Genomic DNA, 15,169 nt, shown 5'->3' with positions numbered 1-15,169 from the left:
TGATATAATTTACTTTGTAATATATCACAAAATGATTTAATATAATTTCCAATTATCAATAAAATAATCTTAATTGCTTGATGTGTCATCGATTATATCGCATTGTATCGAGCTGTTACTTCGCGGCGGATTGTCAGTGCACAGGAAAAGTTCGTTAAATGTTTCCGTGTAAGTTCAAAAGTCAATTGGTCGGGACTTTGGCGTAAAGTTTCTACGTTACCTTCGACGGAAGAACGAAAGAAAGAGTTGAGTACGTTTCGGTTCTCGATCAGGGTTCTCGCGCCAGATATGGCGCACGGTGTAACCGCGATTGACTTTCTGAAGCTAATGGAAGTTTTACCACAGAGGGGAAGGGAAACTTCTATTTACAACTATGATGGTCAAAGTTTTCCGGTGTTACCCGTAATCCGTATAGCGCGTGTGTGCGTGAATTGGATCGATAAAATAAGAAGAGAGTAAACAATGACCACCGAAGCTTTTCCTGTTTCTAAAAGGTTCTCTTCTTATGATGCGTAATTTTTTATAATGAACAGTTTAATTGGAAATGCTTTGTTATTTATTAATATTTTGAACAATCTACTGTATTTACATATGCTAACAAAAATCCTTTTCATATTTTTTCTCAAAAGTTTGTAGCGTTTTCAATATCGAACTTTTGGGAATATTCGAAATATCGCTTTCCAATTTTAATCTAAAACACAATACCCTCTGTAGATTCGTGAATTTCAAACCGGTTTATATATATATATATATTTATATATGTTATAGTATATTCTAAAAATGTATCCGTAATGATTGAAGTAAAAAAAGTTTGCTCAACATTTACAAATTATATAATAATAAAATACATAACATTATACATGACTTTATACATATGTATATAAAGTAAATAAAGTATTAAAATTATACACTATTATGCACTTTTATATAATTATTTCAATATTTCTGTGTAAAATTAATTTTACTTTGACATTATATTAATTTTAATAGTATTATTGAGTTTCCATAAATTTAATTGAAAATTACAAAGTTGTTTTATTATTTTACAAATTTTTATAAAATGTAATTGTAACAGTTTATATATATATATATATAATTAATTTATCAATTATATTTTGTGATAAGTAAAATTTGCGAATTTGTACAAGATTATTTTTATACAGTCTGCATTAGTATGTATACACCAAAGATAGCAATCGCTAATTATGCGCGTATTGAAATTTCGATATGTATCGTATCGATAATGTCTTGCAATTACCACGGATTATTAGAACACAAACGTGCGCAAAAATATTACGAAATATTGGAGGTACGGCAGCTCGGTGAATATCGAGTTTGCGTATTTTAATATTTATTACGGCTATTGGGAGACCACACACAGATGTAGGTCAATGTATTTGGCAAAACGCCGATCTATACATATATATTTGATGGCCAGTCATTAATCCTCCGTACGAGAGATTTACGCGACCGATGGCGAAGCGGGAATTCATCGCGATTAATTAATAATATTTATAAAGCAGTGGGTCACGCAGCAATTACAATGCACCACAATGGCCCGTTAACGTGATTTTAAATCCTGCATTTAAACGTGCAGCGCAAGCTTCTCATTTATAAAGTTGACGTCTTAATGCATTTCTCTTTTTATTATCACGTTATTATTTGGTTATTTACTTTTGTATATTTTTTATTATTTTTTTAAAAATATTTTCAGTGCAAGACGTATTCTTTTATACATAATTAATGATGCACATATATTCATGGAATAATGCTTTAAGGTAGTTTCTATAATGAATTTTGCTTTTTAATCTAAAATTGACTGTAGAAATCTTCCGGTAGCTGCATCTGAGAGACGATAACTGTATCTTATCATTACTGTTTCAGAGATGCTTGCCAGGAGTCCTGGACGCAGCTACGATTATCGCCAATGTTTGGCTGTATATGCCCGAATAATCATATAAAGCGACGATGCGACAAGATCTTCGTGATGGTGAACCATAATCCCTGCGTTGGTGAGTCCAACTATAATACGCGATTCGTAAAGTTCTCTGTCCTTCTCTCTATCCACATGTGTTCGTATATATTTCCATCGTACACGTAATTGCGTGTGTCGCGTGCAAAATTTCCGCTGCTTTCCCGTCAACGAGCAATAATTGCTATTTGATTGTAAAAAGTAAGGTTTTAATGTGTACTATTTTACAGAATACTAAAGAATAAATTGGTAATCGTACAAAAGCTGTGTCACTGCAAAGGCAAATTCATTATCAAATTTAGTTATTGGTAGAAATATATTCGCGGATTTGCGAACGGCGAATAAATAGTTGGGCATTTGTTAATCAAATTTTATCGATGTGCATAAACGCGTATGTGTGTGTCGCGTGACACGTAAATGCGTGTACGGGGATTTCGTTTGATAACGAATTTTATCGTAAATTGAGATTCGAACGGACTGTTGTGATATGAATGAACGAGTACAATTATATCAGCACTTTGTCAAAGGCAATTGTCGGTGTTGTGAAATAATTTTGAATATTTATAAGAAGTTTTTTCTCTATCGTATCTGCGTTGAGTCTATGGGGTTTACCTTTGCGTGTCTGTCTGTGTGTATCTTGTACAAAATTCTCATTTGGTATTTATTTTTTTTGTTGATGTGTATATTGGAGCGTCCTGTCGATCCTGGACTAGCGATAAATCTCAGTGATTCACTCTGTAGATTTACAATGTGTAAATTTTAATTGATAAATGACTGTATTTTAACAGTTGATTTTTTTTGTTTAAAAATATTTATTTCATTTATCAAATATACTTTAGTTATATGTAAAAACATGTTTCCTCGCAAAAAAATGTTAAAAAATATAATGTAAATTTAGATTAATCTTATTTCTTATTCGCATCATTAAATACAGTTTTGCTTAATCTTTACAGTAAGGAATATAACGATAATTGCATTTATACGTATAATCGACGATATATATATATATTCTCAAGTTTTTACAACAAAGTATGAAGTTTGTTATCAACAAAGTGCATAGATGAGAGAACTCATTGTTGCATCGCTCTCGCGTTTAGAATGGCTGAGAACTGACATGCACTAAACTAAAGCCACTTCCTGTTACTCTCTCATTTTTTCTCGGGCGTCAAAGTTACGGGCAAGGTAGGATGCTGCTCGACGGGGCAATTACTTTTAAGCGGTACTGCGGTGTTCAAGGCTCGTCGGAGAACGTTATCCTCACCCTCAGATAAGCTACTTTCTTTGTAATTAACTAAAGAGAGGGGGGTTGCAGGCATTAAAATGAAGATAACAATAAGCCCTCTAATTTCGAAGAAGATAATAAATGATAATTTAAATATATGTGTCGTAATGCAACAGGAAACAAAAAAATTTTTATAAAAGAAATATAACTTTGAATTACATTAAAAAAAAAGAAATTCTTTTTATTTTATTTAGAAATGTTCAAATTAATGTATGCTCAGCTATGTAGGATTTACAGTAAGAACATTATTTAAAATGCTATATTATTATTAAAATTAAAATATCTTAGCAATTATAATATATTTTGTTTTTACATTTACATTTATTTATTTGCAATTTTTACCAACCTTTGATCATAATTTGTATTTTATTTAATTATCGAGATATCGAATGTATATCCAGGATCGATGACGCTTCCGCTCGTGTCTCGTAATCGTAATTTAAGACAACATTAAGATTCAAGCGTGCAGTGCACGCACAGAGAACGTAAGTATCTTTACACGCATCACACGCATGTGTGACAAATGTGTCTCTTACATTGCGTTTGACGAATGCAGCGCGCCAACGATGCATATGTGAGCGATGAATGCGGCATACACACTCTACGATATAGCATTAACATTTGTGGAATGCGTGACTGGTCGAGAGCAGTTTTGCAGCACGGAAACATAAACGAACAATTAGTTATTACGGTAACAATGTTATAACGTAATTAACCTCGACGTTACACGAACATAATGTACAAACATTTCGGTTTAGCTCTCGGCGGGACAAACTACTTCGCGAAGAAGAAAATCCTGCATCTCTTTCGACCGCAATTTCGAATTAATTTTAAATGTTACACGTTACGTCGCCGTCGATGACAACTCAGCCCATAACAAGTGCACTTAATATAATTTAGCGACAACTCTTGTAGAGAACTCAAATGGCAAAATGCGTCTTGCAATCTGGAAAAATTATTCTTTCGGTCTGTGAATCGATGAGTTCGAAACAGTTATTACGAGGAAAAATATTGCTGAAAGAAATAATGTACCAAAAGTTTTGCAAATCGATTGGATAGAATTTTAAATTGATGTTGGGAACACCATTTGTCTCTCATATATAATTTAACTTCGTTTACTTCTTCGTCGAAGATTTTCTCGTTTTGCTCATATATAATTACTATAACTGCACAATAATTATTAATCACTTTTTCACAATATATATATATATAAATATCTCTAATATATTTATATTTTTAATATCTAATTGAGTAATACAATATACTTTTGAATACTTTTATTCACGTTTTATTTGCAAAATCTTCAATAAATTATAATATTTTATTATGAATATTTATAGATAAAAGATTTATTTAAATTTTACTTTAAGTTATTTTCACATGTCTTTAAATACCAATTGACGTTGTTGTCTCTTTTTCATGCAAGCTTAAAAATAAACTATATATAATTTTAGCCGCGGTAATGTCAAACGACTCATTTGGTATGTAAATCTGGATCTTGGATTGAAATTGGAAGCGCGACTTTAAATGGGCCGGCCCTTTGCCATACTCCATTCTTCTTTCCCCAAGATATCGAACAACCAGCCGGTAGGTGTATGAATAGCAATGAGGGAGAAAGGAGAGTGAAAAAGGAGAAGCCGCTCGAGCACGAAATTTATTTAAACGCTCCAACTACTCCTCCGCAATCGAATTAAATTACTTCTTGTTGTTGCAAACGATCGAATCTTCGACATGAAGAAGTATTACAGACTTACCTTTGCTGCTTAATCGTGTTTGTCGATCATTTGATTACGTTTCTATCTTTTTTTCGAATTGCAAATTAATTAGAAAGAGTATATTTAGCTGATTGATATAAACAGTGTTCTAATTATCACGGTATAATAGCCATTCGTTGTCTAAATAATAATAGATGACAATTTATCACTTAAATGCTGTTTAGTAGCGTGCTATTAATAATTATATGGAGCAAACGAGAGGCGATCGTTGTTGAAACTCAATAATTTTAATATAAATTAAACTTGAAATGTCATATTTTAAATTCTCTACATATCATTTTACATATTAAATCAATAATTTGAAATATAGTTGTTGATAAATTCATAATACTATAAACAGATTGAAAATTTAATTATAATAAATTAAATTAATTTCTATTTTTGATTTTTATTATTTACTTTGTATAATGTAGCACACATACATATTTGTTTTGTTACTTTTGATATATATGTGGTATTTTTAATTACTGTATTGTTTATAAATAATTGCTTATTTATTAACTTTTGTTTAATAAGTTTTATGTCTTAATTTTATAGCTAACATTGACAATGAGTATAATAATTTTTTATTTTTTCTTACATGTAAAATATTAATAAAAAATAATGAATTTATTATTTTTTTCTTTTATGACATGGTATATAAAAATTAATATACAGAGAGAACTTATTTTAATCTCATGAAATAATTAATATACTAAAAAAAGTTGAGATGAAATTTCGTTTATTAAATCCATACTTGATTGTAAAAATTTGAAGTATTTACTATCATAATATAGTAGCTACTTGTTTTAATAATAGTGTTAATATTTTAAATATCTAAGTATTTATTTTTTTTAACAATAAAGCATCTATATTTATTTTTTCACAATTTTGCTTATTATTTTAAAAATCAAACTGTCTTCTCAGTAAGAAGAGAATCTTATTTCGACGAGATCGTCGCTCGATTGTTAATCTTGAACACATAACATTCCAAAAGAGCAATATTTCTAGTAACGTGCGATGTTTCAATACTGACAGCTTTGATAGCTGACATCTATCCGAATTTAACAGCCACAATATTTGAGATATTTTTACCATGGTGTGTAAAAGTACGAAAATTTTCAAAATATGAGGCACTAAACTCTCTCTATAACTGTCATATCTCTCTTCAAATATCACCAAAGCTTCCAGCTATCTTGGTTATCGTTCTGGATCTATCGCATCTCACGTTACTCATCCGAGGTTAATAAAAAGAAGCACACCGGCGCAGCGGAGCACGAGACACTCAGAATCGAAGGCGTCTCGAGACGTTCGATCGTTACCTTGAAGGGGTTCGTTGAGGGGGACGATGGAGGTCCTCCTTCTTGCCGGTCCGGTTTAGAGGAAGACGTTCGTCGCTCTCCCCTTCCCTACTGATAAAGGGTGGCCCGAGGAATCGCGCGCGAGGATCGATCCTCGAAATCCCGGAACGAGAGGAGAAATGTCTGCACGAGAAAGCGCACCCTGGCACCCCCCATGAGGACGCACTCCGCCCGAGGAGGATTCGCGTTCCGAGACCAATATTCTCGCCGCCGTCCTTGGAGGCTATCCCCGAGAGTGTCTCTCGTCTCATCCGTCTGCGATCCTGCAGTATATATGTATATATATATATATTTTCACCATGTGTTAGATACATATATACACCATAAATATTTCGACGCGCCGCGCGATCGCCCGTGCCCCATCGACAAACGCCCCTGAGATAAATCGACGAGATGGGGAAAACACTATCGAGACGAAGCGCCGTCGTGGGAATATCACTGTATAATATTCGCGATTGTACGACTCTTAGCTTACAATTAGTCGGATTCGCCGTTTTGATATTAATGGCCGTATTTCACATCGAGTATAACGATGTATCTTTGAGCACGTTACTAAATTGATTTATTCCCTTTTGCAGTCTCTATGAATAATCGATATAAGGCATTTTGATTATTATTGTGCGCCGCGTTTATTCATTCCCTCTTCTAAGTTATGTTCTGAAACTCTTTTCCAATTTTGATATCACACATTAGTTCATGACGTCATTGACTTATCAATTCTTTTGTACTGCTGGATCTACCGCGATAAAATGATTGACAGGATTCGATCGCTCGGATCGACACCCGCAATTTTCCTTTGTTGTCATAAATTTACCAGGACGAATCTCGACGTCGCGATCGGTCAAGATTGCTCGCATTGTGAAATATGAAACGCGAACGCTTGACGGATGAAGCGCGAGTCCAAAGTGGAGACGATAAGCCTCCCGGATGATCCTACGGGGCGGAGCGCACCAGGAAATCGTGCACCGCATGTCGTACTTTTGCATGCTGAGAATCCGCACTGGAGAATCGATGAATCGGCACCCGCATGCCTGTAACTTACAGCTTGTTTTCTATCTAAAGTGTGTAGCCTGTTAGTGTGTGTAGTGCCTACTACGACTCTATCTACTCTCTGTACTCGACTCACTATACTCTCCCCTTCGTTCCTCAACATCGTCGAACGATTTATCGGAAGACACCAGATCGTTATCAGAGTTTATTCGACGGCAAATGAGAATCGCTTCAACGAATAAAATAAGTTTGACTATTGATACTTAACAAAAATAAATTTGTCTAAAGTATTTAATGTCGTTTATCTATATTCTAGTAAAAATATCCAATAGGTAAGTATAGAGCAAAGTATCTTGTAATAAAATTTTCCCTTTTATAAATATAATATGTTTTGTTTGAAAATATAAAAAATAAATAACTAAAAAAAAAACTAATTGAATGAATTGAATTCCGATGATACATTTAACTTTTTATTAAAATATGTAGTTTGATAAACAGATTATAAATTTGTAATATCTTCATGTTTCTTGTTTCGATTAACAATAAATTTACCAAACTCGCAATAAGAAATTTTCGTAATAAAGAACACGTAACGTGGGAGACGGGGTTGAAAAAAAAAGAATATAATATATAATTAAGTACGAGAGGGAATGGTACGCACGATGCGAATAATTTATTCGGATCTTCATTTCGTTTGCGAATGATCGACGCGGAACAGAAGGTTAACGCTCCTGGTCTGGCCTCGCGACGATCCCACGGGAATCCCAAAATCTCTTAAGAACGAAATCACGCTCGGCGAGCACCACCACCGCGTCACACCGGGATAATTTCTCGCGTGCAGTAACGCTCAATGTGAGGATCCCTCGGTTCTCGAATAGAGTTTCTGGTTTCGGCGGAATTCCCGAAGGAGTCCCAAGACCCTCTCAAGAGGAGACGCCGAGTCGTCTGTCGATTTCGATTATCGGCCGGTTCGTTTAACTTCGTATTCTTGTCGGCTTTTTATTTCGCGTCGCACCATCGTGCCCGGCAAACGAGAAAATGTCAGTTGCGAGATTTACGGTGATGTTTGCGGTTCGATAATAACGCGCTCGAAATAAAATATATAATATTGGATAATTACATGTGCAAGCAATAGTTTAAAAACGTAGAAAGTGAGAATAATCTTCGATAAAATATGATTAATCGAAATAAGATTGATAAAATAAATTGAATTAATTTGAGAATAATAAGCACGTGGAAAGTGTATAAATGTAAAAGTGCAATAGAAGCGAATTATGTAATTGACATTAAAAGGATTGAACTCGAGGATTGGTTTTGAAGATTGAACTTGAATTGGTTTCGATTGAATCGCGAATTGGTTTAAATGGCACTTACTTACCATTTCCTCTCAAACACCATTTCATGGTTTTCCGAATGTATCTGCGTTTGTTATCCCTTTCGCAAAAGTAATTCGATCAAATTAGTTTCATGTCAATTGAAAGCTTTTAAGAATTAAAAGCGAATTAATAAAAGTAGATTTTTCAATTAACAAAAAGAAGATCTTGTATTGTTATTTGCTGGAGTATATCTATGCTTAATATTTGTTTTAAGGACAATTTGTAATGTAATACACTATTGCTTCTTTTCTTTGCAGAACTCGATCCAATTTGTATAAGTACTTTGAGATACAATAAGTACAATAAAGTTATCAAATCTTATTTTATAACTACATGATTTGCTTTTATAGTATTTAATACATCTAATATTAATTTAATGTGTGCGCTGAAATTTTTTTATTGCGAGTATATTTCTCTGGAAAAAAACAACAGATTCTTTTGCTACTACTGTATTATCTCATTGTCAGTTATTAACGCATTTGAAACAAAATGATTAAAAATGCAGACATATTAAAAGTACACTGCGATAAAGTGAGATATTTAATCGATTATTAAAAGAATTATATTAAGTTAATTTACCTATTTATTTACGGACGTTTTAATTTCTTTTATTACAATTTCTTTGAATACATCCGTGTGTTTGATATTCATTTCATTTCAAAAACAATTGGATATCACGGTCTGCAACGAAGCATTGTTCGTTGATTATCTTATATGCAACGGGGTACAATTGCTCGAGTTTACTTCCGCGTGTATATCTCCTTTCTATAATTATTCTGTTTTGCGTACAATACTGCTTCTATCAGTATAATTTACCTTATATATACTTGACATATTCATATCCCTAAATTTTCAAATATAGAACAATAGAATAAGAGTATATTATTGTTTTTCCTCCTATGTCTCTCATAATTTCTTTCATCGATTTTTCTATCATATAACATAAATTTTGAAACAAAGAAAGCGATTCTAAAATATTTAATGACAAAAATTAAAAATTTGCACAAAAAATTGACATTTAATAAAATATTTTCTAAGAAAATATCACTAGTAATAAAAAAAAGTTATAAGTAATAGAAAATGAATATAAATGTATAATAGTATGTTTTATAAACAGAATTGTATGATGCCGATGATGCGAAAGTATTACTATTTTTTAAATTAAATTTTATTAAATAATAAGCGCGGAATTAAATCTTTTATTTGAACAATAATATAATCTAGATTTGTTTAGAAGACAAGTGATTTAAATACGTTTCTTATTGAACATCTTAGAACTATTATTATATTTATAATATTTATTATCTTTTATTTAATTTATACCTTTCTTGTCACTTTCTAAAAAAAATTCGGATATTTGTAAAATTTCCAAAGAAACACGAATGTATAGATGCATTTAATAATTAAAACGTTCATAATTAATTTGTGATATGTACTATCAGGTTTATAATTACGTTTTCGCATCTAATATTTTGACACCGATAATATTGAAAATGCGATTCTTTAGTTCGCGACAGATACAAGTTATTGTATTATTATGTCACTTTTTTATTAATGATATCGTGCCAAAGTCTCCTTCGCGACGATCCTTTATCAATGTCCGTTATGCCGATATACATATTATCATTATCAGCACCACCATCACTGTCACCATCTCACCATCGTCACGACACTTTACCCTACAACAACAGCACGCAGACCCCGCACGTTGCGTTACCGATGGCGAACGCACACCCTCACTCACTCCGTTCTCGTCCGCGGCTCTGCTTCTGTGTTACAGAGGTCCTGCCCTCCTCCACCTCCGTAGACATGTCGGGCACGGATTCGGCCCTGTACCCGTTCGACCCGCAGCAGGAGAACTACCAGGAGATCTGGTTGCCACCGACCAGTATGTACCCCTCTTATCTGTTCCCCGGAAACACCGCGCGCACCCCATCGTACTACGATCCCGACAGCACGAATGACTTACGGGAGCCCGGCGACCGACGCCAAGACCACCACCGTCACGGCAATCGGCATCATCATGGCTACCAGGAGGCGCCGGAGATACCCGGCAAGCCAGCCGTCCTCGTCGACACGTACGATACTCGGCTCGATTTGCACCGGTACAATTCCGATGTGAATCGGAACGAGGATCGCGCGGCGACCTCGCGTCCTCCAGGCATTGATCATCCGGATCGATCGACAGATGGATCTTCTTCCTCCTTCTCCTCTTCTTCTTCTTCTTCTTCTTCTTCTTCTTCTTCTTCTTCCTCTTCTTCTTCTTCTTCTTCTTCGTTGTCCAAGCATGATCGCGCCTCCAGCACAGTGCACCTGCAGCCCCAAAGCGAGCATGACGCGCACCTGCACCAGCATCGGCACCAACACCATCACCAGCACCACCACCATCGTGAGCACCCTGCACTACCTGCACCGCCGTCCGTCGTCGCGACGCTGTCGTCGTCGTCGGCGGGCTCGTACGCGTCGGCGGCTGCTCGTCCAACGCCTACCGTGCTGGACGAGCCGTTAGGGGCACGCGGGCCCGGCCACGCCGAGTCCCCCCGGCTGCCGGCCCCGAGGAAGTTCGCGCCCAGGCCTACCTACGAGCACCGCGCGATCGTCGACGACGACGATCTCGATGACGAATTCAAGCAAGGCGCGCTGCCCGTCGACCGGCTCTTCGATCCTCAGATCTCCGAAGAGTTCGTCGACCCAGGTTCGTACTGGGCCCACCGAGGGCCCTCAAGGGATCGTATTTTGAGAAGGGCGTTATCCAGAGATACGTTAGGATACTTTGGAAGAAAACGTCAAACCGCGCGAGTATGCCGAGCACTGCGATGGACACACTCGTGTCTTTTCTTGAATCATACTTTGACAGCAGAGAATTTGAGAAATTAGAAATGAAAAAAAAAATAACCTGACGGTCTGAAACATTTTTAAGTAGAATTGGAAATGATCGATTGAGATAAAAACTATTAAGTTTAATTATTAATTATGATAATTAATTATAATAATATTAAAATTTTTTTTTAGAATTTTTGTTACGTTCTTAGTTATGAGTATATAATTGGTACAAAAAATGAAATTGTATTGGTAATATCCATCTATCTGCCAATATATGATCCGCTTTAATTTATTTTAATTTATTTAACAGCAACCGAAACTAATTATTTACGTATAATAAATATAAAGTAAGTAAATTAAAGATATTAAAATAATAACATAGAAATAATTAATAATAATAAATTTTGAATTAATATTAATGAATTTTTGATTTTAGCAAAAGGGGACACGGCGAAAAATTTTAAATTACTTAATTTTTTGAATATATTTTTTTATAATTCTTAGCTTTACCATATAAAATTAATTTAATTCTTGGAGATAATTTTTTAATTATTTAATAATATTTTTTCAAAAATACTATAATTTGTATTTTAGTTTGTTTTAACATAATTCTAATGATTAATTATATTAATATTAAGAATCAATCAAATTTGAGAAATTAAAAAATAAAATTTAATATATTTTCAATAAAAATATAATAAATGTGAAAAGAGAAAAATATTAGTATTATGTATATAAAATAATATTTTATTTTAGAGAAACAAAGATTATGTTCCATTATTTAATATATATTTCGATTGTCGCGTATAACTATTCTTATTGTTATTATTATAGTCATTTTATCATTATCAAAAAACAAATCTCGATCAAAAATGTCCAATTTAAGTCTTCTTTAATATCCTTTTAATTTAAATAAACGGTTTAAATAAACTTTTCTTATACATATATTAATTGAAAAAAAGAATAAAGAATAGATTTTGTTGAGAGGTGGAAGGGCAATAACTTCCTTGCTTATTTCTTGATTTAGCAAGAAAAAATTTTATTTAATGCACTTGAGTGCACTTAAGACGGTCAGAAAGTCGTGATTAATCATTTGCCTCTTTCTCGCATTCTGATGCGACTGTAGCAGTCGGGAAAAAAGAAGCTTTCAATATCGTCGCATTAATTTCTTAGACTCGTCGCGTCGCGCTGCGGCATCATTCACAACAAATTTCGCGCATAAATATTTTCGTAGATTATTCAAAGAAAAGATGCTGTTGCAATTTTGCAATAACTTCTGTGTGCAATTTTCACTTGCAAGTGTAGCTGTAATTCGAAATGAGCGTGATTCCCCTATACCTTTCAAAATTGCGCACAATCGCGATTTTATTTCCGTTTCTTCTTTATAAGGAAGATGGATGAAAGATCCTGTTAAAGGACATTCTCTTTCGCGTGGATTTATTGCAAAGATTGCATTTTCTGTGCGCAACTTGTTACGCTCGATCGTTTACAGTGAAGGTCATCGCCCATCCCGACAATTCCACCAGCTACGAAGTGATCGAATCGCAATTGGAAAATCCACTGATCGACGCTAAGCATCGGGATCTACTCATAATGAAGCAAATCCCAATCCCGATCAACCATCATCATCGCATTCATCACAAGAGAAACCAAACGGATGATCTCGAACGTGAGTTTTCCATCACAATTGTGATCTTAATAAATAAATTATTTTTTAATCAAGGTGGCCATGTGCGATTAAAAATGGATATTGCATCTTGTGCAGAATAAATGTGACTGATATTTCATTCAAATTTCACTAGCTTTTTAAATAAATATGAAATTAAATCGTAATAATATTATAATTTTAGAAATATATATATTACAAATATATATTATATATTATATATTCTTTTTATTATACATATAATGAAAAGATATAAGAATTATATTTTAAACTTTAAAATTGCTTATATAATATTATATTCATTATCAAATGCACATTTTATAATTTAAAAAAATTGAATTATTTAAATTGTCTTACTCATCGTTGCTCATGAGTTATTTTATGCGAAATGATGCGTGAAAACGAAACTACCAGCGAGCGCTTTCTTCGATATTCTAATACAAATTGCGCGCAATCAGCACAAGTAATAATGCGCCCGATGTAGAATCATACATTTTTCCACCAAGATGATCATTTATGCTTGTAGCGGTTGGTTAAAAATGTTAAAAATGTCGCAACATCACTGCTGCACGTCATGGAAAATTCCATTTGTTTTAATGTGCCGCGCAAATTCATATCTTCCTACAAACTGCCTGCGACAGCGCACCGTTGATGGATAAGTGAGTTTTGTGCGAGGAAAAACCTAGAAAAATGGATATATGAGACCATTTTTATATATATGACTATATAGAGATATAAAAAAATTGTTTTTTTTTCTAATAGAAAACAAACATTGAGAAAAAAAACGTTTTTTTATTGGAGAAAAAAATTCTTTTTTTTTACATATAATATTATTTTTATTTATATATTTTTGTGTTAATCTAATAAAAAAAATTAAAGTTCTAATTGTCATTAAGTTTTTAGCAAATAATAGTAAATTGTTTTTTAAAAAGTATTGCAAATGTTTCATTTATCATCTTACGAAAGCATAAAGATAAAATTAGGTACTTTTATTTAAAAAAAAAAAAAAGAGTTATAAAAATTGATTGTTATATTACGAGGAACCAATGTGATACGGTAAACATTTTCAAATCTGTTTACATATTGTAAATACATAAAGCGAGATAAAAGAGAAAGAGAGAGAGAAAGAGAGAGAGAGAGAAAGAGAGAGTAAATTTATAGCATTACAATAGAGTTTTAAAAATTTATAACAATACTCGTTGAAAATATTAATTACATCGCGGCTGAGTAAATCTTCGCGCATCCGAAATAATTTTTCGTGTTCATGACGGAAAAAAAACACATCCGTTTCAATATCGAATAGTGATAATCAATTACAATAAAAATGTTTCCCAGTGAGTCGACTCAATGCACCAAAAAATGAAATTCATTAGTTTTCGTGCAAAAAATATATTTCCGCGTGCAAGTTTATTACATGCCGAATAAATAAATTGCTTGATATATATCGAAATACATGTAAAAACTGATTTTTTAAATTTCTCTACAGTATTTTATTTATTGCACTTTAAATTTTTCTATTTTATTTATTGCATATGTTGTATATATTGTTTTATTTTATTATTTAATTACAAATAATTATATATGTATATACTATACATATTTAATCTACGCATAAAATTCAAATTATATGGAATATTGCACTATATCTTCGAAAAGTTATATAAAAATATAGTGAAAAAAATTGCATTACTTCTGCATAAAATTAAAAAGAAAAAAATTATATCATAGCATAAATATATCAATTATAACATAGTTTTTTAGAAACTTTATAAATAAGAAAAGTTTCAGAAAGTATATATACAAAAAAGAGGAAAAGTATAATCAGCAATTATTAATTCGCGAGTAATCAAGATAAATGATAGAACGGCAAATAATAGGAATTAATCTTCAGACTACTTCAATGATCGCGATCTTTCGTCGACGCGATGAAAGAGCAGACGATCGA

At 33.1% G+C, this 15,169-nt stretch overlaps 1 protein-coding gene across 4 annotated transcripts in view; it reads left to right on the top strand.

Annotated features, from left to right (window-relative positions):
• Positions 1–15,169, top strand: part of Gfrl (Glial cell line-derived neurotrophic family receptor-like) — a 278,745-nt gene that overhangs the window by 222,057 nt on the left and 41,519 nt on the right. For 2 of the 4 annotated variants that reach the window (XM_072894686.1, XM_072894685.1), the window contains 3 exons: positions 1,885–2,012; positions 10,516–11,430; positions 13,051–13,227. In XM_072894686.1, coding sequence (XP_072750787.1) covers positions 1,885–2,012; positions 10,516–11,430; positions 13,051–13,227 — 1,220 coding nt within the window. The remainder of the gene's footprint in view (positions 1–1,884; positions 2,013–10,515; positions 11,431–13,050; positions 13,228–15,169) is intronic. The other 2 variants (XM_072894687.1, XM_072894688.1) reach the window with 2 other exon arrangements.

This window comes from Anoplolepis gracilipes, chromosome 6 (genome assembly GCF_047496725.1).
Source record: "Anoplolepis gracilipes chromosome 6, ASM4749672v1, whole genome shotgun sequence".
Classification (NCBI taxonomy): domain Eukaryota; kingdom Metazoa; phylum Arthropoda; class Insecta; order Hymenoptera; family Formicidae; genus Anoplolepis; species Anoplolepis gracilipes.
Note: the sequence above shows the minus strand (reverse complement) of the source record. Positions and strands in the feature narration are given on the sequence as shown.